Source organism: Durio zibethinus, chromosome 27 (assembly GCF_047325235.1).
Source record: "Durio zibethinus cultivar Kanyao isolate XHJ-2024 chromosome 27, ASM4732523v1, whole genome shotgun sequence".
NCBI lineage: Eukaryota > Viridiplantae > Streptophyta > Magnoliopsida > Malvales > Malvaceae > Durio > Durio zibethinus.
Window position 1 is genome coordinate 16,006,441 of NC_143188.1, and position 25,444 is coordinate 16,031,884.

Below are 25,444 nucleotides of genomic sequence, written 5' to 3' on the forward strand. Positions count from 1 at the left end.
TTTGGTGTCCTTTGGAGTAGTCATTGGGATTATAACTTTTGTCACAATCAATCCCATGATATTGATACATGCATGAACCTTGGCATTGATTGTTAAACAGAAGATGTATGGGTCAACAATCAAAATCCAACAAGTAGAATCTGTCAATCAAATACCAATCTTTTTTTTTTTTTTCAAAGTGCCATCACATTCGTAACAATGACGTTTCTCTTTTTAAAATTAATATATACAGATGATAAATTAAATAATATTATTTTATTAATAATAATTTTTTAAAATTTAATATATATTTATTAATAAAATAATAATATATGATTTAGTAACTGTATATAAATTTATACATTAATAATGTATCAAATATAAATTTATATGTTTATATATACGTATTTTTATATTAATTAAAATTTATGAAAACTTTAAGTATGGATTTTAAAATTCAATTCAAAATTTGATTTGAAGATATTACATTAAATAATAATAATATATTATTTAGTTTTAATTATAAAATATATTTAAAAATATTTTTATACTAATATTTTAATAATAAAATATAAAATAAATAGTTGGATTGGATCAAAGTGTGAATAAAAGCTTAAATATTTAAAGTGCCAACTGAGTCTCTTAGTCCATAAACATTTATATTATATGGTACATTCATAAAGTTACTTATTTTAATTATATTTATAATATTATAGGGATTCATAAGACAAAAATGAAAAGAAACACTAATTGAGAAAACAATGACAGCATTTTTATTTTTTAAAATAAATTTAATAATTTATATTATATAAAATATTAATAGTTATATATTCATTCATATTTTATATAAAAATTACGTATTATAATTTATATCGATATAAAAATAAAAAAATATATTTTTATAATTTTATTAAATTTATTTATAATTTTTATTAAAATTTTAAATTATTTTATTTTCGTATATTTCTATACATATATCAATCGTGTTATCTTTTAAATTAGTAAGTCTATTAGAAATCGCCAATGTAATAGCAAGGGGGACGTTTTGATCATATAGATTGCTTGAATGGGACTTGGCCACTGGGGAACGAGGCTTACCGCATCAAAGAAGATTTGGGTTCCAAGTTTTGAGATGAAAAGATGAGATGACGTGGCTTGTTGCAGAGCTTGGAGGGAAATGGTAAATACGTCTGTCCCTGGCATTCCTCAACTACTCGGGAGTTTCGAAGGGAAAAGAGCAGCAAACCTCGCATTGGGAAGCGGACAATATCCTTGGAAACGTGAAAAAACAAAACAAATCCCACCCAGACACCTTGCATCACGACTGTGCAAGAAGACCATGCAAAATCTTGTCACTATCACTTGATCCACACCATTCTCTGCCATGTTTTCATTTCCCCTTACCCCTCCTCCCTTCTCTTCTCTTCCTTCCCTCCTTCACTTCTCTCTTGGTTTAAGAATGGTTCCTCTCATTTCCTTCTCTCATAAGACCCTTTCCACATTTTCATTTGCATTTTAATGTAAAAACTAAGACAAAACACCTTTTAAGTATTTCCTTTTTCTTTTCCAAGATTATATATGTGCTTTGCTAGTGTTTTTAATTCAGCTGCAAATGCAAAATTTTGCATTTTTTTCCTTTGTTTTTTAGTTTTAAGTTAAAGAAAAAAAAAAAAAAAACCTTTTCCTTGAGCCTGAAACAAAAGAAAATCTTCATGTTCTGTTGTTAAGTTTTCCTTTTACTCCTTTGATACTGGAAAGCACAAAAAAAAAAAAGAAGAAAAACCCATGTTTTCTTAGCTCAAGAGGAGCCAAGAAAGCTGTAGAAAAACAAAAGTTCCGTTCTTTTTGGAGAAAGTGAAGGAAAAGAATGGCAGGGAACGAGTGGATAAACGGGTACTTGGAAGCAATATTAGACAGTGGAGCAGCAGCTATCGAGGAGCAAAAGCCAGCAACCGTGAATTTGAGAGACAGAGGTCATTTCAATCCAACAAAGTACTTCGTTGAAGAGGTGGTGACAGGTGTGGATGAGACTGATTTACATAGGACATGGATCAAGGTTGTTGCCACCCGGAATACCAGGGAACGTAGTTCCAGGCTAGAGAACATGTGCTGGCGCATTTGGCACCTTACCCGTAAAAAGAAACAGGTCCTCCTCTATCTTACACTCCTGTATTTTTGTATTTCTATTATGCATTTATACATCCATCATATGTAAACTATGAGCTTGTCTATGTATATGTGAAATTGGGTTAATTGAAATTTTGATAAAACTGATGGCATTTTGGCAATCATTTCTTAGTTTTCAAATTCAAGTGTTCAAGGACATAGTACATTTGGCCTTCGTGGTTCCTGAAGGAAAAAGTATATGTATAAATAAATATTTGAAATGGCCAAAGTATGGATGAATTAATAAGGATCGAATCCTTTTCTGAGGCTTAGATTCGAGTTCTTTAATGAACGATTCGTAAATCTACATGTAAGTCCTTGCGAGGCAATCCATATAATATGAAGAAAACAGTGCTTTGAATCTTTCAATTTCTTGCAGTTCGAGTTTTTCTATTTCTGTCATAATTCATGTTTTAGAACACAATTTATGTTTATAACAAAAGTTAAATTAAGCTTTCTTTGATACTATTTTTCGATAAAAAGTGATGAGTTATTAGTAAAGTTTTCGTTTACATCATTTCCATCTCTTCTTATAATGTAAATAGTTGGAATGGGAAGAACTGCAAAGAATGGCGAAACGGAGATGGGAACGGGAACAAGTGCGCAGGGATGAAACGGAGGACTTGTCCGAAGACTTGTCAGAAGGAGAGAAGGGAGATGCTCTTGGTGAGATGATGCAACCTGAGACCCCAAGGAAAACATTCCAGCGAAACTTTTCCAACTTGGAAGTGTGGTCAGATGACAAGATGGAAAAAAAACTTTACATTGTACTTATCAGGTATCAGTCTCCCTAACATGCTTGAACTCATATTAAAATTTGTATATTAATTTAAGCATTTCTTTTTTCTAAACAGTTTGCATGGTTTAGTCCGAGGGGATAACATGGAGCTTGGCCGAGATTCTGACACTGGTGGACAGGTAAATGCTGTATTCTACCTCAACAAAGTTGTTGCTCACATTTTTTCCTCATTTCATTTATTTTCTGTTTTTATGATATAAAATACTCCTTAGGTCAAATATGTAGTAGAGCTTTCTAGGGCTCTTGCAAAGATGCCGGGAGTGTACAGAGTAGATCTTTTTACTCGACAAATCTCATCACCTGATGTTGATTGGAGCTATGGTGAGCCTACAGAAATGCTAACGACTGCTGTTGAAGATGCAGATGGCAATGATGTTGGAGAGAGTGGTGGTGCATACATTATAAGGATTCCTTTTGGTCCGCGTGATCAGTACCTTCGTAAAGAATTACTATGGCCATATATTCAGGAATTTGTCGATGGTGCTCTTGCTCATATTCTAAATATGTCAAAAGTTCTAGGTGAACAAATTGGTGGGGGCCAACCTGTGTGGCCATATGTTATCCATGGCCATTATGCTGATGCAGGAGACAGTGCTGCTCTTCTTTCAGGTGCTTTAAATGTTCCAATGGTTTTAACAGGACACTCTCTTGGGAGAAACAAGCTTGAGCAGCTGCTTAAACAGGGACGACAGTCAAAGGAAGATATCAATTCAACATACAAGATTATGAGAAGAATTGAAGGAGAAGAACTTTCTCTTGATGCTGCGGAACTAGTAATCACTAGTACCAAGCAGGAGATTGAAGAGCAATGGGGACTTTATGATGGGTTTGATGTGAAGCTTGAAAAAGTTTTACGTGCACGTGCTAGACGTGGGGTAAACTGTCATGGTCGATATATGCCAAGGATGGTGGTAAGTATGTTTCTCTCTTTTTCCTCTCTCTCTTTTCCCCTATTTGGAGCTGTTTTATTGAATTATTCTTCTTAGTCATGGGTGTTAGAGATAAGGTGAAGAGAATTAAGAAAAAGTATATTTGTCCTTGCTTCTTAACCTGAAACATATTTTAAACCATGTCACATTTTGTCTTTTTTCGTATTGTTTTCATGTTGTGTCATCATGCCGTATTTTGAATTGCCAAGTCTTTATATGCTTCATATTATTCCTCCTGTGTTGAGACATATTGTTAACTCTTCTACATACAAGTTGATTTTCTATGTGGACTAACATAAGGATCAAATTAGTTAGGGGCTACTTGAATGAATTCATGTTTTGTGATAAGTTTGAAAAGATAAATAGGAAAATATTTGAATCATATTGTTTGCTCCTATTCTTTTAGCTATGAAGTAAAATTTATTTGCAGGTTATTCCTCCTGGCATGGACTTCAGCAGTGTTGTAGTTCAAGAAGATGCCCCTGAGGTTGATGGAGAACTAACCACACTTATTGGTGGTACTAATGGGTCATCTCCGAAGGCAATTCCTGAAATATGGTCAGAGGTAAGTGTGTCATCTATGTTTTACATTCATTGTTCAGAAGTCCCAATATAGTTGTTATTGATTCTTCCTAATATTTTTGGCAGGTCATGCGGTTTCTTACAAATCCCCACAAGCCTATGATCTTGGCCTTATCTAGACCTGATCCAAAGAAGAACATAACCACTCTTTTGAAAGCCTTTGGAGAGTGTCGTCCTTTACGAGAACTTGCTAATCTTGTAAGTTGGTTTGTGCAACAATTTTGATTTACAATGAAGAAGAAAGAATAATAATGCTAATTGCCTTTTGCGCAGACACTTATAATGGGGAACAGGGATGATATTGATGAAATGTCTAGTGGGAATGCTAGTGTGCTTATAACAGTATTGAAACTCATTGATAAGTATGATCTCTATGGGCTGGTGGCCTATCCAAAGCATCACAAACAATCTGATGTTCCAGATATTTATCGACTTGCAGCAAACACAAAGGTTAATTCGAGTTCATAATTGTTGCAGCTAGCTTTATGTGCTTTTGCTTTTATAATTAACCAACTGGATGTCAATATGGCAGGGAGTTTTCATCAATCCTGCTCTGGTTGAGCCTTTTGGACTTACCTTAATAGAGGTTGGTTCCTAGTGATTGGGATTTGCCTAGATGCCATCTTTTTAAGCGCAATGAAACAAGATTTTAATATCTATGTATTTGATATAATGTAGGCAGCAGCTCATGGACTTCCAATGGTGGCAACAAAAAATGGCGGACCAGTTGACATCCAACAGGTAAGAACAATGAATATATCTCCTGATCATAAGATATTGCAATGTAGACTTTCCAGAGCTTCAAGTATTAACATTGACCTGGAAGGTTGAGTGGCAACCATTTGATGAAAATGTTATTATAAATTCGGAAGATCTCCTTGCTTTCTGTCTATATGTTGACTTATACAAATGTTATAATGGTTCTAATTCTTGATATTTCTTTTTATGAAATTTAGGCACTAAATAATGGCCTTCTTGTGGACCCCCATGATCAACAAGCAATTGCTGATGCCCTGCTTAAGTTGGTATCAGAGAAAAACTTATGGCATGAATGCAGAAAGAATGGTTGGAAGAATATACACCTATACTCATGGCCCGAACACTGCCGTACTTACTTGACCAGGGTGGCGGCTTGTCGAATGAGACATCCTCAGTGGCAAACAGATACACCGGGAGATGACATTGCTGCTGAAGAATCATCTTTAAATGACTCACTTAAAGACGTGCATGACATGTCCCTTAGGCTCTCGGTTGATGGAGACAAATCTTCACTGAATGGATTCCTGGACCCTTCAGCTGCATCTTCTGGTGACCCTGAGCTGCAAGACCAAGTGAAAAGAGTCCTAAGCAAGATAAAAAAGCCAGAAACAAACTCAAAAGACTCTGAAGAAGGGAAGCTTGAAAATGTGGCAAGCAAGTATCCAATTTTGAGGAGGCGGCGTAGATTGATTGTTGTAACACTTGACTGCTATGACAGCCAGGGGGTCCCTGAGAAGAAGATGGCTCAAATTGTACAAGAAATACTTAAGGCTGTTCGGCTGGACACTCAAACTGCAAGAGTCACAGGATTTGCTATGTTAACAGCTATGCCAGTCTCAGAAACAATAGAGTTCTTGAAATCAGCAAAGATTCAAGTAAATGATTTTGATGCTCTGATCTGTAGCAGTGGCAGTGAGGTTTATTACCCTGGAACTTACACAGAAGAAGATGGAAAGCTTTTTCCAGATCCTGATTATGCATCTCATATTGCCTACCGATGGGGCTATGAGGGTCTAAAGAAGACAATTTGGAAGTTGATGAACCCTGAAGGAGAAGAAAAATCCACATGTTCTGCTAGCCCCATTGAGGAAGATGTGACATCGAGCAACGCCCACTGTGTTGCATACTTTGTAAAGGATCTGAGTAAGGTAGATATATCAATTTGACTATTGGTAACAAAATAAGTAATTGCATTTCTTATTTGGATTTTATGCTGGCTTGCTTTTACAGGCTAAGAGAGTGGATGATTTGAGGCAGAAGCTTAGGATGCGAGGTATCCGTTGCCATCCAATGTATTGCAGGAACTCAACTAGACTGCAAGTTGTTCCTTTCCTTGCATCCCGAGTACAGGCACTCAGGTACTGTTCTGTAAAGTTAAGCGAATTGTTACTTTTTATTAAGAAACCTTGATTCTTAGGCAGGAAATGAAACACCCTTCATGTTTAAATGCTTTAAAGATCCTTCTGTTAGCCATCTTTTGAGGTAGTGTTTTTGTGCTTCCACCCTTTTTTCCACTTAATATCATTTGGAAGGAAAGATTTGGGCTTGCTGCTTTTTATGTCATCCCGGGATTTTGATAGGGGAGTCTTTAGATAACAACTTTGAGTAATAACGGTTTTTGTGAGTGTTTCATGGACCAAAAGCATAGGACTAAAGGCTTGGTATCTTTTTTTTTAAAGAACTTTTTAATTAGTTTCTTGCCTGTCATCAATGTCATCTTTTTTATACATGGAGGAATGGTAACATTCATATCTTATAAGATCCTCATTTGGAAGACTGTGTATAAACAAGCAAAGATAAATCTGGACATCTGTAACAGGCACAATGATTTCCATGTCAATCTCAAGACAATTGCATGAATAGCATGCTCGAAGCTAGCAAGAATAAGGATTGTAATTTATTCATTTGATTAACCTGTTGCTTCTGGTAATCAGGTACCTTTTTGTGCGTTGGAGACTGAATGTTGCAAACATGTTTGTCATTGCTGGCGAAAACGGAGACTCTGATTATGAAGAATTGATATCCGGGGCACATAAGACTTTGATCATGAAAGAAGTAGTGACTAAAGGTTCTGAAGGATTGCTCAGAAGAACTGACATGAGAGATGATATTGTTCCTGTCAATAGCCCCTTGATCACCAGTGTTAAAGGTGGAGGAACAGCAGATGACATTGCCAATTCTTTAAAAATATTATCCAAAGCAAGCCTCTAGAAGCTGCTGTTAGAGCATCAGATGGTAGTCTACATTCCTTATTCCAATAAAAATTCTTGTCACAACCCTTTTTTTGAATACAATAGAAGAATGGGAAATTTCCTTTCCTAGAGCACTCTAACGTTTTTGCCAAATGTAGCTAGATAAGTTCCAAACTGATCTACAATGGCCAGTTTCTATCTGATGTAGATACAATTCTACTACCATTACTAAAGTTATCTGCATATATTAATAGCAAGGTGAAAGTATTCAACTATTATTGTACAGAAGAAAAGATTGAAGTATACATGTAGCAAAGTTGGTGGCGATTTTTTTTTTTTTGGGGTATTTGAGACTGTTATCACTGAAACTAAGAGTCCAATATTTTACTAACAGACCGCGTAACTGTTGGCAGTGGTGATGTTATCGGGCTGCTGTACTGAGGTCCAGCTGCCATATTATTCTCCTCAACTTCTCTGCAACTTTTTCATAGGATAAATTCTGTCATATTATGCTAAGTTCTTACCATGGATGAGAACATTCCAATCTTGTTGGAACCAACCAAATCCTTTAAACATGCTGTAGATTGGGACAGCCACTTGACTTTGCAGACATTGATAAAGCCAAAAGCATCAAGCTTCATGCAAGGATTAAAATCTATCAAATGAGATGCATTGTTGAGCACAAAAGCAAGGTAATGTGAAGCTTAAAGGGAAGAAACAGCCAATATTCTTTTGTGCAAGTGACTGATATTTTTATTAGCTATTGCCATTGTGCTCATTGCTCAAGCGTCAAATGCTTGTCAATTGGTTTAGCCTGAGTTGCACGCTGAGTTGTGCTAGCATTTGAATCTTGCCAAGTTGATTAATGAAAGTTCATTTATTCTTTTACAAAGAAAAGAAAGATACCGTATTATTATTTTCACAGTTAATATTATTAGTTAAAAATATACATGTTATTTATTGGGAAAAAATACATTTAAAGTAGCATTTGGTATATTTTTAAAATTGTCACAATGATTTAATTATCATGATGATAAGATCACTAAGTTGATTTGATTACCTTTGATCTTAGATTACTATATTGGATACAATATTATAAATTATTGGTCTTTTTAAATAATTCAATATTATATAAAAAATAAATTATATAATATAAAATATCCAAAATAACTTTATAAAAAAGTAAAATATTTAATATTTATTGAATCAATAATTTATAAAATAATTAAATGTTATTTTATAAAAAATTACACGGTATAAATCAATTTTGATAAAAATAAATTCTAAAAAAATTTATTAAATAAATTCATTATATTTTTTCTAATCCATATAAATTGATAACAAAAAACTTTTTTTAGAATAAATGATTAAAAAATCGATTTTTTTAAAAAAATTTAGTAGCCAATTTTTTGAGATGATGCTAACTATATTTTTGATAAAGGTAAATTAATCAAAAAATAATATTGAAAATTATTTTGTTATAGTTATAAAACATTTCCATTGTTTAAGTTGAAAATCAAATCATTTTTCAAGATATTGATTTTATCACCGTAATGATTTAAGATCATCAAAATATAAAAATTTTAAATTATTATCAAATAAAATAATATAATTATTGAGTACAAATTACTATAATTTTTAAATAAATCACCCCATATAAAATATTTTCTAATAATACATTTGATGTTTATAATTTCAACATATTCGGTTGAATTAAACGTAAAAGACACTTATGATATATTAATACATCGACATTTATATCATTTTTAAGATTAAAAAAAATAAGTTAATCTTAAATCATAAAATCATAATATTTGATTTGGAACGATTTAAATCAAATATTAAATCTTTTAATTCAATTCAGATCGATTTTTTATTTATTAAATTAATCTGATTGATCAATTGTTATTTTGTTAATTTTTAACAAAAATTCATATGATGATATAAATACGGGTTTAATCAGAAAAATTAATTTAATAAAATTTAATTTTTAAGGGAATATTTCATAAATAAATTTTCCTAAATTATTCATAAGTAAAAATTTGAATGTACAAAATAAATGTACACATGTGTTCATAAAATCACTAGGATAAAAAATTAGATTAATGTATAACCTTACTAAAAAAAATTTGATATCAATAAATTTTTGTATATTTTGGTACAACAAAGAAATCTTCTTGACCAAATTTTAATTCATACGTCAAAATATTCGGGAAAAAGGCAATAGAAACATACCCAATCACATATCGCCACGTATACTTGACCTTTTCTGGTCAATCTTAGTCTTTCTTTGCGTGCACCTCAACTACCTGATTCTAATCTCCAGTCACCCTTCATTCTCCCCAGAATTAAAATCTGGTGGCAAAAGTCGTCCCACTGCCTCTCTCTGCTCCCATACTTTCCTTTCTGAAACGTTTCCAGTCGCAAAACGCCAAACGCTGAACGTAAAACGCGAAGTAGAAAAAGCTCGGACTTCAATTCCAAGCGCAACGGCAGTAGCGAAATAGACCAATCAAAGCCAATGGGAGACCCAAGTCAGACGGCTCCGAAGCTACCAGTCCCAGGGAAACGCAACATCCTCATCACCAGCGCGTTACCGTACGTCAACAACGTTCCGCATCTCGGCAACATCATAGGCTGTATGTTCAAACCTTCGTCTCCATTTCTAGATTTCATTTTCTTCTTTTCGCGTTTGTGATGATTTTGAAGCTCTTTTTTTTTTTTTTTTTCTGTTAAAGCTGTCTTAAGCGCCGATGTTTTCGCTCGCTATTGCCGGTTGCGAGGGTACAATGCAATATACATTTGCGGAACCGATGAGTACGGAACGACGACGGAGACTAAAGCCATAGAAGAGAACTGTACTCCTCAAGAGATCTGTGACAAGTAATTCGTTTTTTTATGAAAATTTATTGTGAAAATCTGCTTTTTTATTTGGTTGTTTGTTTCAGTTTATGAATTGATTTTATTTTTTAGGTATCATGTGCTTCATAAGGAAGTTTATGATTGGTTCGATATAAGTTTTGATAAATTTGGAAGAACATCGACTCCAGAACAAACTGAAGTTTGCCAAGCAATTTTCAAGAAGCTATGGGAGAACAATTGGCTTTCGGAGAAACCAATGCAACAGGTATGTAGGCCTTATTTTGCGAAAGACTTCATTTGTGTGTCATATTTTTACTTGGTTTTTTTGTTATTCTTCACAAGTTGATAGTGTAATTGTATAAAGCAGAAGCAAATGTGGAAATCTAATCATAATTGATTGAAAATAAGTCGAAAGTTAAAATATAATATTAATTCTAACATAAATGAACAGGTATGTAGGCTATATTTCGCAAAAGTCTTCTTTTTGTGTGTTGTATTTTTTCCTGGTTTTTTTTGTTATTCTTCAAAAGTTGATAGTGTAATTGTATAAAGCAGAAGCAAATGTGGAAAGCAAATTATAATTGATTGAAAATAAGCTGAAAGTTAAAATATAATTGTAACTGTGTGTTGAAAATAAAATAAGCCGACAGTTAAAATATAAATGCACAGGTATGTAGGCTATATTTTGCAAAAGTCTTCTTTTTGTGTGTTGTATTTTTACTTGGTTTTTTGTTATTCTTCAAAAGTTGATAGTGTAATTGTATAAAGCAGAAGCAAATCTGGAAAGCAAATCATAATCGATTGAAAATAAGCTGACAGTTAAAATATAATATTAATTCAAACATAAATGCAACAGGTATGTAGGCTATATTTCGTGAAAGTCTTCTTTTTGTGTGTTGTATTTTTAACTTTTTTTTGTTGTTCTTCACAAGTTGATATTGTAATTGTGTAAAGCAGAAGCAAATGTGGAAATCAAATCATAATTGATTGAAAATAAGCCGACGGTTAAAATATAATATTAATTCAAACGTAAATGCTTCATGGAAAAGTAAAATCATGTATCTTGTTACAAAATAAAGGTTTTAATTTTAATTCTTGAAAATATTGTTTGCACACTTTTTGCAAATTTCTTCCTTCTAGAAGTGAAAAAATTAGTAGCCTTAGACTTTGTTTTGTTGCTAGTTTTCTTTGTTACTAGCCTAGTTAGATGTTTGTGCCTAGTGTAAACAAATGTAACAAAATATAAAGTCTTGTTTTAGGTGGAATGATCAAGGGAAAAAAAAAGGGGACAAAACATGATAAATGCACATTGAAGTAAAATAATAATTTTGACTATCTGTTAAAAGTGATTTTTTTATTAAAAAAAAATCTATTTTAGGTTTGTGTGTGATGTCTTTGTTTTTCTTTGGGGGTGAGATAAGCAAATTGATAAAGTATCAATAAGTGGAGCTAAAGTTCATTGCTGTGCTAAATATTCTGTTTTTCAGTTTGTCTTTTTTGACTTGAATTCCTCTTGGCATCTAGCTTTTCTGCGACACGTGCCAACGGTTCCTAGCTGATCGACTTGTGGAAGGCAGCTGTCCAAATGAAGGGTGTAACTATGATTCTGCTCGGGGAGATCAATGTGAAAAGTGTGGAAAGCTTTTGAATCCTACTGAACTAAAAGATCCTAGGTGCAAGGTACAGTTAGATTAATAACTAAATTGACTTTTTTTTATCATTTATCAATAATTGGGACTCTTTTTTTTTTTTTTTTTCTGCTCAAGGCATTGTAATGAGTATTGCTTTTCTAATTATGGAAGAGATATTATTTCTGGAGATGTGCATATAGCCTGTTGCTGAGCTTGATTGTTGTTTGATGAGGCTAGCAAATGAAATATCAAAATTTAAGTGCTATCATATTGTATCTTTTTTTTCCCCCCTTTAATCATGAAGTTTGATAAGAGATTTGTGAAGAAATAAAAATTATTGCAACTGATGATGTTGATATTTGGGCTTTGATTACAGGCATGCCAAAATACTCCTCGTATTCGTGACACAAGGCACTTGTTTCTCGAACTGCCATTGTTAAAGGATAAATTAGTTGAGTACATCAACAAAATGTCAGTTGATGGTTCTTGGAGCCAAAATGCTATTAATACAACACAGGCCTGGCTTACTGAAGGACTTAAAGCACGATGTATTACTAGAGATTTGAAGTGGGGAGTTCCTGTACCACATGAGAATTTTAAGGACAAGGTAAGATAAAGTTTCAATAAATGATGGTACTTTTAGTGCTTCTTGTTATTAAAAGTAAGTTTGGAACTTATTTATGTTCAGTCTATAATTAAACCTTGAGGTGATAGGTTTTCTATGTCTGGTTTGATGCACCTATTGGATATGTCTCAATTGCTTCATGCTACACTCCTGATTGGGAGAAATGGTGGAAAAATCCTGAAAATGTGGAGCTATTTCAGTTCATGGGAAAAGATAATGTACCATTTCACACTGTAAGTATAATGCTCAAATTGCCTTCACTATTTTGAATGACAAAGAAAGGATGATACATCATTTTATACTTCTGCATTTCAACTGCAGTTGTGTGTTCCATCCGCATTGTCGCTGATAAATGGATATCTTTTCTCCTTTACCGTCTGGATGAATTCATGCAACATTCACTTGTGCTTCATCTTCATTTTTCTGCTAGTATTTGTGAAACCCTTTTAAATGTCATTGCTTCATGGAAATCCAATTACAATAGTAGTTGAAGATGATTTATGGCTAAGTTGGATTCTGAGTTTGATGGGACACAATTTTACTTATCCATCTTTTTATGCCCTTTATTCATCGTACTTGTGAGCCTTTTTTCCAGTTAAATGAATTATTTATTGTTGGACGTTGGATGCCATTTTTGAAAATTAAGACCATGCTTGGTGTATGTTGTATTAATGTTTTTAACTGTTGCCCTATGACTCAACTTGGTTAGACTTGGCCATGTGAAATTTTTTAATGGCATGCCTGGAATTGAGGTTGATCAACGTTTCTTCAACAAGTATCATCTAGAAGTTTCTTTTTTATTTCATATTTTCCTTGGCACTTTGTTTTTGCTCTCTTTTGCCTAGCCTTAAGATATTGCTACATCTTAATGAATAGTTGTTAGAGCACCATTTGGATAGGATAGAGTACTTTCATTATCTATAAGGCTCAGCTAAGTTACTTTGATACCGCACGTGTAAAGTTTTTTCCAAAGGCAGTGAGTTCAGGGCATGATCTTAGTGCAACACTTTGTAGTCTTCTACGGTTAGGCTCAAGCATAAAATTACGGATGGTTATGGTAGATCCCTTTGATTGTGTTTCTCTCTTCCATTGTTTATTGAAGAAGGAAGCTGTGTGGTGTCAGTGAAAGAAAATGGTTTTTTTATGTTTCCATCCTCATTGATAAGACTTTTGGTTCAAAATGAAAGAAATGGAACGGTGTAACACTGATCAAGGGAATTTTATGGTTATTTTTGCTTTCTGTCCAGTCCATTTAGATGCATTGAGCAATAATCAAACTTTTCAAGTTTAGCTCATATTATTGGCAATTAGGCAAGATTGTATTGGATCAGTGTAGATTTAGGGTCACCCAAATTAAGGTTTTTTAGGTTTTGGGTTGATCAAGTTGCTTTTAATTGTTTCAGTTGTTAAGACATTTTGGTTTGATCACTTTTGGGTTTCTAGTTGCTGTTGATCTTGGTTGAGTTTCATATTCACTCAACAGATTTTATAGATAGTATCATTATTAAAAATAAATCATGGAGATATTTTTATTAGACGCTAAATAAAAACTAAAAAAGTGAGATAAAATTTTTACTCCACTGACGTACACACAGGTTGTTTTTATAATTCTCAATTCACTATGAATGTTTTTGTAAAAAATAGATATAAAATCAATTTGACTCGATTTTTGCTTGCAGTCCAGTCCATTTAGATGCATTGAGCGATAATCAAACTTTTCAAGTTTAGGTCATATGTTGGCTATGGTTTTATTTGTGTCGGTTGTTCTATGACAATTTATTGAATGCTGTAGGTGAAATATTCTTAGAGGTAAATTTTCTCTGACAATTTATGGTATCATTATGTGGTATTGTTTAGTTCATCTATCTTATATTTCCTATTCCAGTGTTGGATGTCAATCAACTACAGCTTGCTTTATTTTCCTTTCACTACACGGTGGTATTGCCTGCTGCACACTCCATAAATTCATTGTCTTACTGGAGAAAGTAGTGAAAGAAATATATTTCAAATGTCTTCATTTTTTTGACTTATGAAATTTTATTCATTTTTTAAGTTTTAAATGAAATATATTTCTATTCAGGTGATGTTTCCGTCAACTCTTCTTGGGACTGGTGAAAACTGGACTTTAATGAAGAGCATCAGTGTCACAGAGTATTTAAATTATGAAGCTGGTCAGTAACCATTTGACTAATTTGGACCATAAACTGGAGACATGAATTTATTTGAGTTGGGATTAGTGAATGCTAGATAAGTGAAATCATGAAATTTCCAATAGCTTGATGTACTTAATATTTTATTTGCTTGGTTTCTGTAGGGAAGTTCTCCAAGAGTAAAGGCATAGGAGTTTTTGGCAATGATGCAAAGGATACAAATATACCTGTAGAAGTTTGGAGATATTATTTGTTAACCAATAGACCTGAGGTATCCTTGCTCACTTAACACCATTTATAACTGTTTTGTTTGGTCTTGGATTGTACTTACTGCTTTCTGGTATTTTATTGTTTACAAAAAACTAGGTTTCTGACACCTTGTTTACATGGGATGACTTGCAAGCAAAACTTAACAACGAGTTACTTAGTAATTTGGGCAACTTCATCAATCGAGTTTTGAGTTTTATTGCAAAACCTCCAGGTTAGTAAGCAGGTTGACTTGAATCCTTTTGTTTTTTAGAGGTTGGCTATTGGCCTTGCATTGAGAGTTACAAATTTGATAATATATTCAAGGTGGGAAAAGAATTATATTGTGTGTGATAGGATGTGGAGGTTTAGTTCATGGCAGTGATGCTTTTAAGTTGACAGGATTTTTCTTCATGATTTTGCTTAAGCTACAGTTTAAGTGTTGATTGATAAAGGGGCAGGTGGCATATATCCCCTAAGTCCTGATATTAAGAAATTGCCCATCAAACTTTGTTTTACATATCATTGGCTGTGAATTCACATGTTACTTGTGGAATAGTCTATATGGTTGAGAACTGGTCTTTAAGCTAGGTACTTCATTGAGTAACTGTAACTTTTTGTTTCCCTTGTCATTTGTTTTGGGAAAAGGATACATATTTAGCAACCTGTTTTTGTCTGCTTCACATAATCAACAATATGCCAACTGGATTTAACTAACGCTTGCTGACTAAAGGTCAAGGATATGGTTCCATTATTCCTGATGCTCCTGCTGCTGAGTCACATCCCTTGACGAATGCTTTGAGTGAGAAAGTTGGTAAACATGTGGAGCAATATATAGAAGCCATGGAGAAGGTTCCTGGTGTTAAACTTTGATAGCATTTTCACATATGACTAGAACCCTGTCACCCTTTGCTTCCTCATATTGTCATAACTGCTTTTTCAAATGTTTGGAATTTGTGCAGGTGAAACTAAAGCAAGGATTAAGAACTGCAATGAGCCTCTCAAGCGAAGGAAATGCATATCTGCAAGTAAGTTGGAAAAACTTCTAGTTCTAGAAATTAACTCTGTTATAGATATGTTACTTGGTCTGGGTAAACTTTCTCTGCTGTGATAATTTCCATTCAGGAAAGCCAATTTTGGAAGCTTTACAAAGAAGACGAACCTTCTTGTTCAATTGTTATTAAAACTACAGTTGGGCTAGTGCATATTCTCGCATGTCTGTTGGAACCTTTTATTCCATCTTTTTCTGTTGAGGTAATCTAATAGGTTTACAGATTTCCTACTGGCGTGATTGGAAATAATTTTGTTACATATAATGCTAGCTTTTTAACTTGATTTCTCACGCTATGAGCCCTTTTTTTTTTTTGGTGTGCTTAAAGGTATTTAAGCAGCTTAATTTGCCTCCACAAGCACAAATTTCACTTTGTGATGAGAAAGAAGATGTTGATAGGGCTAGAAGACCATGGGAGATAATACCTGCTGGTCATAAAATTGGAGATCCAAAACCTTTGTTTGAGGAACTGGTATCATTATCTCTTCAATGCTGTATGCCAATATGTCATATTCTCCTTTATTTGTTTAGTGTTTTTGGTGGCTTTGGGTTGAAGGATTAACAGTGCGCTTCCTTTTCCTCTTCTTTGATACTTATACTGTAAAAATTAATTAATGACAGAAAACTGAAAGAGTTGAAGAACTGAGGCAGCAATATGCCGGAAGTCAAGCTGATAGACGTGCTAGGGCAGAAGCAGATGCTGCGAAGACTGCTGAGCAACTGAAGAAAACAAAAATTTCAGGTTGATTATGTTTCCTTTGTTTAAATCATGCTTCCAATTCCTTCAATGATTTGCGGTTTACTAATGTTTGAGGACGTCTACATAGATGTGTTCTATGGTTTCTTGTGTCGGCTATCTGTTTGTGGACTCATTACTCATATTATACAGCACTAGATTATTTTTTCTAACTTCTATTAATGAGTAATTGAGGGAATGTATGCAAGGGTTGTGTTTACTTTTTGTATGCTATCTGTTTGTGGATTCATTACTTGTATTTTAGAGCACTAGTTTTTTTTTTTTTTTTTAAACTTTTATAAATGACTAATTGAGGGAACGTATACAAGGGATGTGTTTACTTTATGCTTAACTTTCTTAAAATTTTTTTTTATTTTCACTTGAATTAAAAAAAAAAAGTTATAGATACCAACTCCCCAGTTTCTCTCTGGGGTTTTGATAAGTTTTTGCTGCTTTTCTCTGTCTATGTCTCTTTCTCTTCTTCTTCTCTTTTCCCTCTTATTTTTCCACCATAGTTTTGTTAGAATTAGGGTTTTGGAGAACAACACGCTAATCCCTTAGATTAGCCTTTCATTATATAGATAATACTAAGAAAAGAGAACCAATTACAAATTACAAATTAATGCTCCCAATTAATCCCTCTTTCCTAAACCGTTTCTCCCATGGAGCATTCCCATAATATTCCAATTCACACACATACGCTAACACTCCTCCTCAAGCTGGAGCATATATATCAGTAATGCTCAGCTTGTTACATATATAGTCAATTTGAGCTCCTGGAAGTGATTTCATAAGAATATCAGCTACTTGTTCCCCTGTGCACACATGCTTAAATAAAATCGTTCCACTCTGCAGCTTCTCCCTAATTAAATGACAATTAACTTCTATATGCTTGGTTCTTTCATGAAATATTGGATTGGAAGCAATATGAATTGCCACCAAATTATCACACCATAGCTTTGTAGGAGTTCGAACCAGAAAGCCCAATCGCATCTAAGAACTGAACCAACCATAGTACCTCTGTTGTAGCCAAAGTCAGGGCTCTATACTTTGCTTTTGCTCTAAATCTAGCAATTACTTGCTGCTTCTTGCACTTCTAGGACACTAAATTACTCCCAAGTCAGATAGCATAACCCGATGTAGACTTCCTACCTGTGGGAGAGCCTGCCCAATCTGCATCTGCATAGGCTTGAATACCTCCATAACTAGTAGAATTATAGAGTACCCCTTTTTCAAGATTTCTCAACAAATATCGGAGGATGCGCATTGCTGCTCTCTAGTGTCTCTGGGAGCTGCCTTGAACTAACCACACTCACTGGAAACGATATATTAGGTCTTGTCATGGTTAGGAATTCAATTTTCCCACTAGTCTCCTGTAAGGTGTGGGATCATCAAGTAATGTGCCATCTTCTACAGAAAGCTTGATACCTGGATCCATTGGTATGTCACTTGGCTTGGCATGGAACAAGCCTACATCTCTCAAAATATCCAGCACATACTTCCTCTGAGTTACAAAGATTCTTTTTCTACACCTTGCCACTTCAATACCCAGAAAATATTTTAAATGACCGAGATCCTTGTTTCCAAACTGGGACTTAAGATACATCTTAAGTCTGTCTATCCCTGCACTGTCATTGCCAATGATGATGATATCATCTATATACACTCCCAACAATATAAGGCCACTACTCTGAGATATATAAAATACTAAATAATCCTTATCACTTTGCTGCATGCCATATTGAACAAGAGCTGCACTAAATTTGCCAAACCATGAGTGTGGAGATTGCTTCAGGCCATACAAACACCTACGCAAATGGCACTCCTTCCCAGACTCGCCCTAAGTAACAAACCATGGTGGATGCTCTATATATACCTCCTCAGCCAAGTCACCATGTAAAAAGGCATTCTTCACATCCAACTGATGTAATGCCCATCTATGTAAAGCAGCAAAACTAAGAAATAGGTGAATTAGTGCGACCCAGACGTTTGTCACGAACAAAACATGTGCACCCAGACACCTTGAGTGAGATTGGAAATAAGGGACGATCAGGACACAATACTTGAAGAGATTTTTCCTTCAAGGATTGAGGACTGCAAACGATTTGTAAGATAGCATGTCATGAGGACAGCTTCACTCTAGAATACCTTAGAGACCTTCATTTGAAACAAAAGAGTCTAGCCACTTCCAACAAATAACGATTCTTCTTGGTATCTAAACACGAGGACTGATGAGCAATACCTTTTGCATTTAGGAATCGAACAAACTCTGTAGAAAAATAATCTCCCCCATTATCACTCTGTAAAATTTTGATAGACTTACCAAATTGATTCTCTATTACTGCATGAAATGTAGTGAAGAAAGAATAATTTGGAACAGCTCTGCAACAAGTACAACCAACAAACTCGTGAATAATCATCAACAAATGTCACAAAGTATATATAACCAGATTTCAAAATAATAAGGCAAGGCCCTTTAATGTCAGAATGACTCATAGCAAAAGGAAACTTTTCTCTTTTATTAAGTCAAGGTTGATAGGACACTCTGTGCAATTTGGCAACTTGCACGATTCACAATCAAAACTAAAAGACGATAAATGGGAACCCATTGCTCATAAAGTTGACATGGATGGATGACCAAAATGACAGTGAGACTTATAAGCTGTTGATAGTTCCCTTGAGTATGCCATTAGTCTAGATTGTATCTTCAGTATGTCTTCAAGCACACAAAGGCCTCCTTCGATCCTTCCCCTGCCAATAGTCTACTTCGTCAACCGATCCTGAAATGTACAATAAGTAGAAAAAATAAGACCCTACAATTCAAATTCCTTGTAATCTAACTGACTGGAAGTAAATTAAAAACAGAAAAAGGTACATGCAATACAGAATGTAAAGGTAACGTAGATATAGGTTGAGCCTGCCACTTCCCATAATATCTATAGAGTTCCCGTTCCCATCAGCAACCAAAACAGATTGTTTCCCCATCATATGAGCTTATGAATAAAGAGTACCTGCAATACCTGTCATGTGATCTGGAGCTCCTGAATCAATCACCCAAGTCCTAGAAAGGGACAACTAGGTATGTAGTAAATGTACCTTGCATAAAAGTTGCTATCTAGGAAGAGGTTAAAGTCTGATTTTGAAGCATCTGAATAAGTTTGTCATACTCATCCTGGGATAACTGGACTCTCTTCTCTTTCTGTTGGGGTTGAAACGCAGCATCAGTCACATGCTGCCAGTGGGCTAGAATGTCCCGTAGTTGCAGACAAAAATTTCATAAGTGTCCTGGCTTTCCATAATGATAGCAGGACCATGGGTCTTCTCTACCACCCCCACGTCCTCTACCTCATCCACCATGTCTTCCACATGGTTCTCACCCTTCACGTTGTGAACACAAAAATACTGCCTTTTCTTTCTGTGGATGATCATGCTAGGTGACCCCCGCTTAAGCACTTATAAGCATCCAGTAAAGAAAGAAAGAAAGTGAACTTCCACTTGCTAACATCTAAGTATTAGCATTGACATACTCCTTTCTCAATCCTGCGACAAAAAACACTATAGCTAGAGCCTCTCGTGGCTCTTGGTTCGTTTTCAAATCAGTAGACAAGGGCATGAGTTCATTAAACTCGTTATAGATCTCCTTGAGTGCTGCAAAATATTCCCTCATGCTCTTATTGGACTATTCCATTCTAGTCCATGCCCTGGTAACATTTGAGATCCTCTGCCAATTCTCAGAATTTGCATAAACAAGTTTTAAAGCATCGCAAAGTTCCTTGTGAGGTATTGATTGAACATCACCTTGACTCGTTGTTCCATCGAGTTTAACAATTGTCTAAGTATTCAGTTGTCCTCCTGCTCCCACACTGGATACTCTGAGTTATCCTTTGCTGGCAGCTCACTTTTTAGAAACTGAGCTTTTCCAAGACCTCACAAGGTCACCAATATAGTCTTGCTCCATGGCAAGTAGTTGGAGCCATCAAGTTTCTCATCTGACAACTGTGAGCCCATGATAATCTCTTGAGCTATCACTTTCGATGCGGTTGCCTCTTCCTTGGCCATGGCCATAGAACCTTCTTCCTCTGGAACACAACTGGTAATCCTTCAATCAAGGAACACAAAACCTAATCAACAACAAGGAACTTCGTCCTAGTTCTGCAAGCATGCTCTATACTGGGAAGAACCTATCTCCCTTAATCTATCATTCATGAAAAGGTTGCAACCACTTCTTCTTGCCGCCTTTGAAAACAAGTGGGCGGCCGCCTTCCAACTGATGACGGACTGCTAAAAGGGAATGAAAGGCTTTAATTACTCAGCTCTAGGATTGTGAGATCAAAGTTTGCTGTAGGCTTGGGCGACGGCACAGTGGCTATCGCAGAGGGGTGTGGATAGAGAAAGAGGGGGATGGTAGCGGCTAGGGTTGTGTTGCCAGCTCTAATACCATGTTAGAATTAGGGTTTTGGAGAACAACATGCTAATTCTTAAGATTAGCCTTTCATTATAAAGACAATACTAAGGAAAGAGAATTAATTGCAAATTAATACTCCTAATTAGACCCTCTTTCCTAAACCGTTTCTTCCATCGAATATTCTCATAATATTCCAACTCACACACACATACACTAACAAGTTTGTTTTCTCCCCTTTATTAAACCTACCTTTCTTTCCATAAATCTAACCAAGAACTTTACCCTCCTCTCATCTCAAGTCAAAAGGATCAAACTCTAAAGTCTTATTTCATAAATGTTATCTATTAATATTTCGGTGGTATAAAATCTTGGAGAATAGATTATCTCTCCTTCCCTTCTTTCAATGGTCCGTGCTTGCTCAGGCCCTAACTGCGAAGGCTCAATGAGGTCCTTGAGTTTGTTTTTTTTTCAACTTGTCGAGGATCAAGGGTCCTTGTTTCCTTTTCATATATGATATGTCTCAATCGATGTTTGACTTGGCGTAGTTGTTCAACAAAAAAGCTTTGACTTTAGTATATTTGATATTATTATTTTAAAATCTTTTCATAATATTGATGTTTTTAAAGTTTTTACTGCCAAAAAGTTTTTAAAAAAAAGTTAATACAGAATATAGAAAAAAAGTGAGAGTTTTTGGTGTTCATAGAAGGAAAGTGAGCATAGTTTTTGGACAGCCCCAAATGGGAAAGTGAACATTTCCTAAAATAAATAAATAATTTTAGATTGAAATTACTTGAAATAACTAAAGTTGTTTTGTACATTCTAAATTTTTATTAAATCTATAAATCAGCTTATTACTGCTGCTCTTCCCAGAAATACTTTTTGGACCTTTAACTTTTGGTCTGTAGAAACTCATTTTGAGCTTTTATCTGAGCCAAAAGATGTTCTGTAAGCAATGGGCTAACAATTCTTGGTTCTTCATTGCTTTTTGTTAGATATGTTTAAACCTGTTATGTGGTGGAGGTTTTAAATGTGTTTGCTTAGGAAGTAAGCTGTTATTTATGACAGATGGCAAGAAAGAAAAGCCAACAAAATCTGCAGCTGACTCTAAAGCAAAGCCTACTACTGAACCAGAAATTTCCATTACAAGACTTGATATCCGGGTTGGCAAAATTATAAAAGCTCAGAAGCATCCTGATGCTGATTCATTGTATGTTGAAGAGATTGATGTTGGTGAAGCCCAGCCTCGAACTGTTGTTAGTGGACTTGTCAAATATATTCCTCTGGAAGAGATGCAGGTGTTTGTTTTCTGCCTTGTAAATTATTCAAGATATTGGTATTTCCTTTCTGGAGAAGATGGGGTGCTTGATATATACAACTTTTATATTTGGGTTAATGTCTTAGAACAGCCCCTAAACTATAGTGAACTGTTCAGTATGATTTCCGAACTTTCAAAATATCCAATGTGATACCTAAATTATGAATTATTTAACTAATGTGGTATTTACCCTTGATGTAGCTAGCCCCAAATGATGATACGTGACTGAAAAAGATCCCTCTAAGTACCTCATTAGTTAATAAATTCATAATTTAGATGCTACATTAGAGATTTTTAATATTCAAGATCACATTAAATATTTCATTATATTTTAAAGACCGTTCAAGACATTAACCTTTTATATTTCTAATCAAGGTTTTTCTACCACTAATCTCTTACCTGGATTTATATTGGGCAGGACCGGCTGGTTTGTGTTCTTTGTAATTTGAAGCCAGCAACCATGCGGGGTATAAAATCACATGCAATGGTTCTTACTGCTTCGAACAGTGACGGCACCGAGGTAAGCAAATACCTCTTATTATTGGCATCAACCCATGCACCAATAATACCGTCATTAGTTGCTATACCTATTATTTTGTGCTGTTGAGTAAAGCTACCGGGTGATTTAACAGTTGCATAATAGACCATTCTAGGCTTGTATACTGGAACCATTCTAGGCTTGTATAGTGGAACCTTCTTTCAGCAAATGTTGACATAATTTTCATGCCATTAAACTTCAGTGGTCATGCTAAACATGTAACAGTTATGGGATGGTTCTATGACTTCTATGTTTTTGCTGTTAATTATGGTTGCACTCTTAGGTGGAACTGGTCGAACCACCAAAGTCGGCCAAGATTGGAGAGCGAGTTACCTTTCCGGGTTTCACAGGCGAGCCTGATGATGTCTTAAACCCGAAGAAGAAGGTTTGGGAGACACTACAAGTGGATCTTCACAGCGATGGAAATCTGGTGGCCTGCTACAAAGATATTCCTTTGATCACATCCGCCGGTGTTTGCAAAGTTTCATCCATCAGCAATGGGTCAATAAGTTAGATAAATGCTTAGATCACTGAAAAGCATCAAACTTTCCTCACCTCTCTAAAGAAAAAAAATATATAGGAAAATTGTCATTTCGATTTTTATAACTATTATTTTCATTTTTGTGCTTACTTTTTCTTTTCCCTCAAATTTTGGCCAATACAAACATTTTTCTTTTATACGAAGTAGTAAATTAGTAATAACTAGAAGAGTAGTGAGGGAGGAATTTTAGTGTAAATTAATTCATAATTACAGGGGTAGGATAGAAGGAAAACTAGTTGATATTTGATAATACTAGCAGCTCTCATGTTAAAACCAAAAAGCTTGGGTTTGTTGGACAAAAAGAGGGAAAAATAATATATGGGAGTAGTTTTTAGTAGCTATTAAAATATGAATTTGGAGTTTAATTCTTTTGGCTTATTGGATTGTAACAGGATGACGTAAGTTTTTGTTTGATTCGATTCTCTAATATTCACATTTGATTCTGTCTTGATATTAAATATTATTTTTTATTTGATTTTAGTTATATATTTATAAATCGTAATTGATTTCATTTAAATAAATTTAATAATTTTAATTTAATAAAATATTTATAAAATATTATTTTTATATATATTATAATTTAATTATTTACAAATATAATATTTTAAATTAAAATATTAAATAATAATTTTATTAATATAATATATTATATAAATAATAAATAATAAAAAAATATTTTTAGAAAACCTATAATTTAACTCTGATTTGAATCTGATTTTATAAAAAAAGCTTGATCCACCACCAATTCGACCTCTTATTTAGAAAAAAGTCGGTTCCATCGGATCTGAGCAAGTTGGAACTCGTTATATAAGGTTATTTTATTATCATTATATGTAACTAATCTTAAAAAAGGTATTAATTTTAATATTTATATATTTTTATAGATCTAATGACTTTTATATTTATGTCGTAAAAAATATTAAAATTTATATATTTATATTATATTTTATATAAAAATTATGTCAAAATTTATATTAACATAAAAACATAAAATATATTTTTTTGATTTATTACTCATATAATTATATTTTAAATTTTAAATTATATTATTTTTGTATATTTTATTTATATTGTATTCTATTATGTCATTGAATATTTTAAATTGTTAAGTTTAATTTTTATTTTTTAGTAATGCAATTTTCTATATAAAAAAGAAATTGTTCGAAGACAAATATGGTTTCCTTTTTTAATGTTATACAAGAGATTCGGAATGTAGACTTAATTCCAATGCAATCCTTTTAGTTTTAATAATTATGATTTTTTTTTTGAGATTTTCGGGATTGAATTCTTTTACTAAATAGAATTTTATTAATGGATGATATGATTGTTGGTAATATTAGTGAATTATAATGAAATTATTTATTTTTAAAAAATTACATTTTCACTCATTAACATGGATATGATTTGCAATTGGAAATTATGGAGTAGTTAGATTATTCGACCTACTTTTAATAAATAGCTTTAATTTATTCAAATTTATAAGATCTTTCAAGTTTTATTTGTAAGGCAAAATTGCAAATGCCTATCTCAACAATACTAAATGCAAATATGATAGAATATTACGTTAGAAGAAAAACAAAAAATTTATATGTGATAGTCTAATAATCATTTTATTTTTTAAATATCTAAATTTGCACTAATTTTAATTTTTTTTCTGTATTGGATAAATATTTTGAATTAAAAATAATAGATTTCATAATACAAAATTTTAAGTATTGTTATTAGAGAAATTTTCATATTTATTGATAATGAAAATTTTAAATTTTACTGTCAAAATTAGTAGATCAAATATACTTATTAAAAATATAAAAAGATTAAAAAATAAAATATATAATAATTTTTTAATTTTACTTATAAAATTAAAAATTTCGTATCTATCTATAAAATTTAATTTCTATTAAATCTTAATTAATTTATAAATATGATAATTAGTATATT

General features: G+C 33.6%; 2 protein-coding genes across 3 annotated transcripts; both read left to right on the top strand.

Annotated features, from left to right (window-relative positions):
* The first annotated feature begins 1,187 nt into the window (after positions 1-1,187).
* Positions 1,188-7,682, top strand: LOC111279832 (putative sucrose-phosphate synthase 3). Its single transcript, XM_022866886.2, has 12 exons — positions 1,188-2,125; positions 2,691-2,923; positions 3,000-3,063; positions 3,157-3,855; positions 4,304-4,438; positions 4,522-4,653; positions 4,729-4,905; positions 4,988-5,041; positions 5,134-5,196; positions 5,412-6,362; positions 6,445-6,572; positions 7,149-7,682. The coding sequence occupies exons 1-12, from the start codon at positions 1,847-1,849 to the stop codon at positions 7,423-7,425; spliced, it is 3,192 nt and encodes a 1,063-aa protein (XP_022722621.2). The 5' UTR covers positions 1,188-1,846; the 3' UTR covers positions 7,426-7,682.
* A 2,102-nt stretch (positions 7,683-9,784) lies between these two features.
* Positions 9,785-23,643, top strand: LOC111279833 (methionine--tRNA ligase, cytoplasmic-like). Of its 2 annotated transcripts, XM_022866887.2 has the most exons (17): positions 9,785-10,045; positions 10,145-10,289; positions 10,380-10,533; positions 11,793-11,948; positions 12,276-12,506; positions 12,614-12,757; positions 14,605-14,695; positions 14,839-14,945; positions 15,041-15,155; positions 15,654-15,772; positions 15,883-15,948; positions 16,046-16,174; positions 16,300-16,443; positions 16,593-16,713; positions 22,178-22,407; positions 22,846-22,947; positions 23,249-23,643. In XM_022866887.2, the coding sequence occupies exons 1-17, from the start codon at positions 9,928-9,930 to the stop codon at positions 23,477-23,479; spliced, it is 2,403 nt and encodes an 800-aa protein (XP_022722622.2). In that variant the 5' UTR covers positions 9,785-9,927; the 3' UTR covers positions 23,480-23,643. The 2 variants fall into 2 exon arrangements, with proteins under 2 accessions (XP_022722622.2, XP_022722623.2); XM_022866888.2 differs by lacking the exon at positions 12,614-12,757.
* The last annotated feature ends 1,801 nt before the right edge of the window (positions 23,644-25,444 follow it).

Coding starts and splice junctions, on each gene's coding strand:
- LOC111279832 (XM_022866886.2), top strand. CDS start 1,847: ATGGCAGGGAACGAGTGGATAAACGGGTACTTGGAAGCAATATTAGAC. Junction 2,126..2,690: donor TTACCCGTAAAAAGAAACAG/GTCCTCCTCTAT, acceptor TAATGTAAATAG/TTGGAATGGGAAGAACTGCA. Junction 4,654..4,728: donor TACGAGAACTTGCTAATCTT/GTAAGTTGGTTT, acceptor CCTTTTGCGCAG/ACACTTATAATGGGGAACAG.
- LOC111279833 (XM_022866887.2), top strand. CDS start 9,928: ATGGGAGACCCAAGTCAGACGGCTCCGAAGCTACCAGTCCCAGGGAAA. Junction 12,758..14,604: donor ATAATGTACCATTTCACACT/GTAAGTATAATG, acceptor ATTTCTATTCAG/GTGATGTTTCCGTCAACTCT. Junction 14,696..14,838: donor GTATTTAAATTATGAAGCTG/GTCAGTAACCAT, acceptor TGGTTTCTGTAG/GGAAGTTCTCCAAGAGTAAA.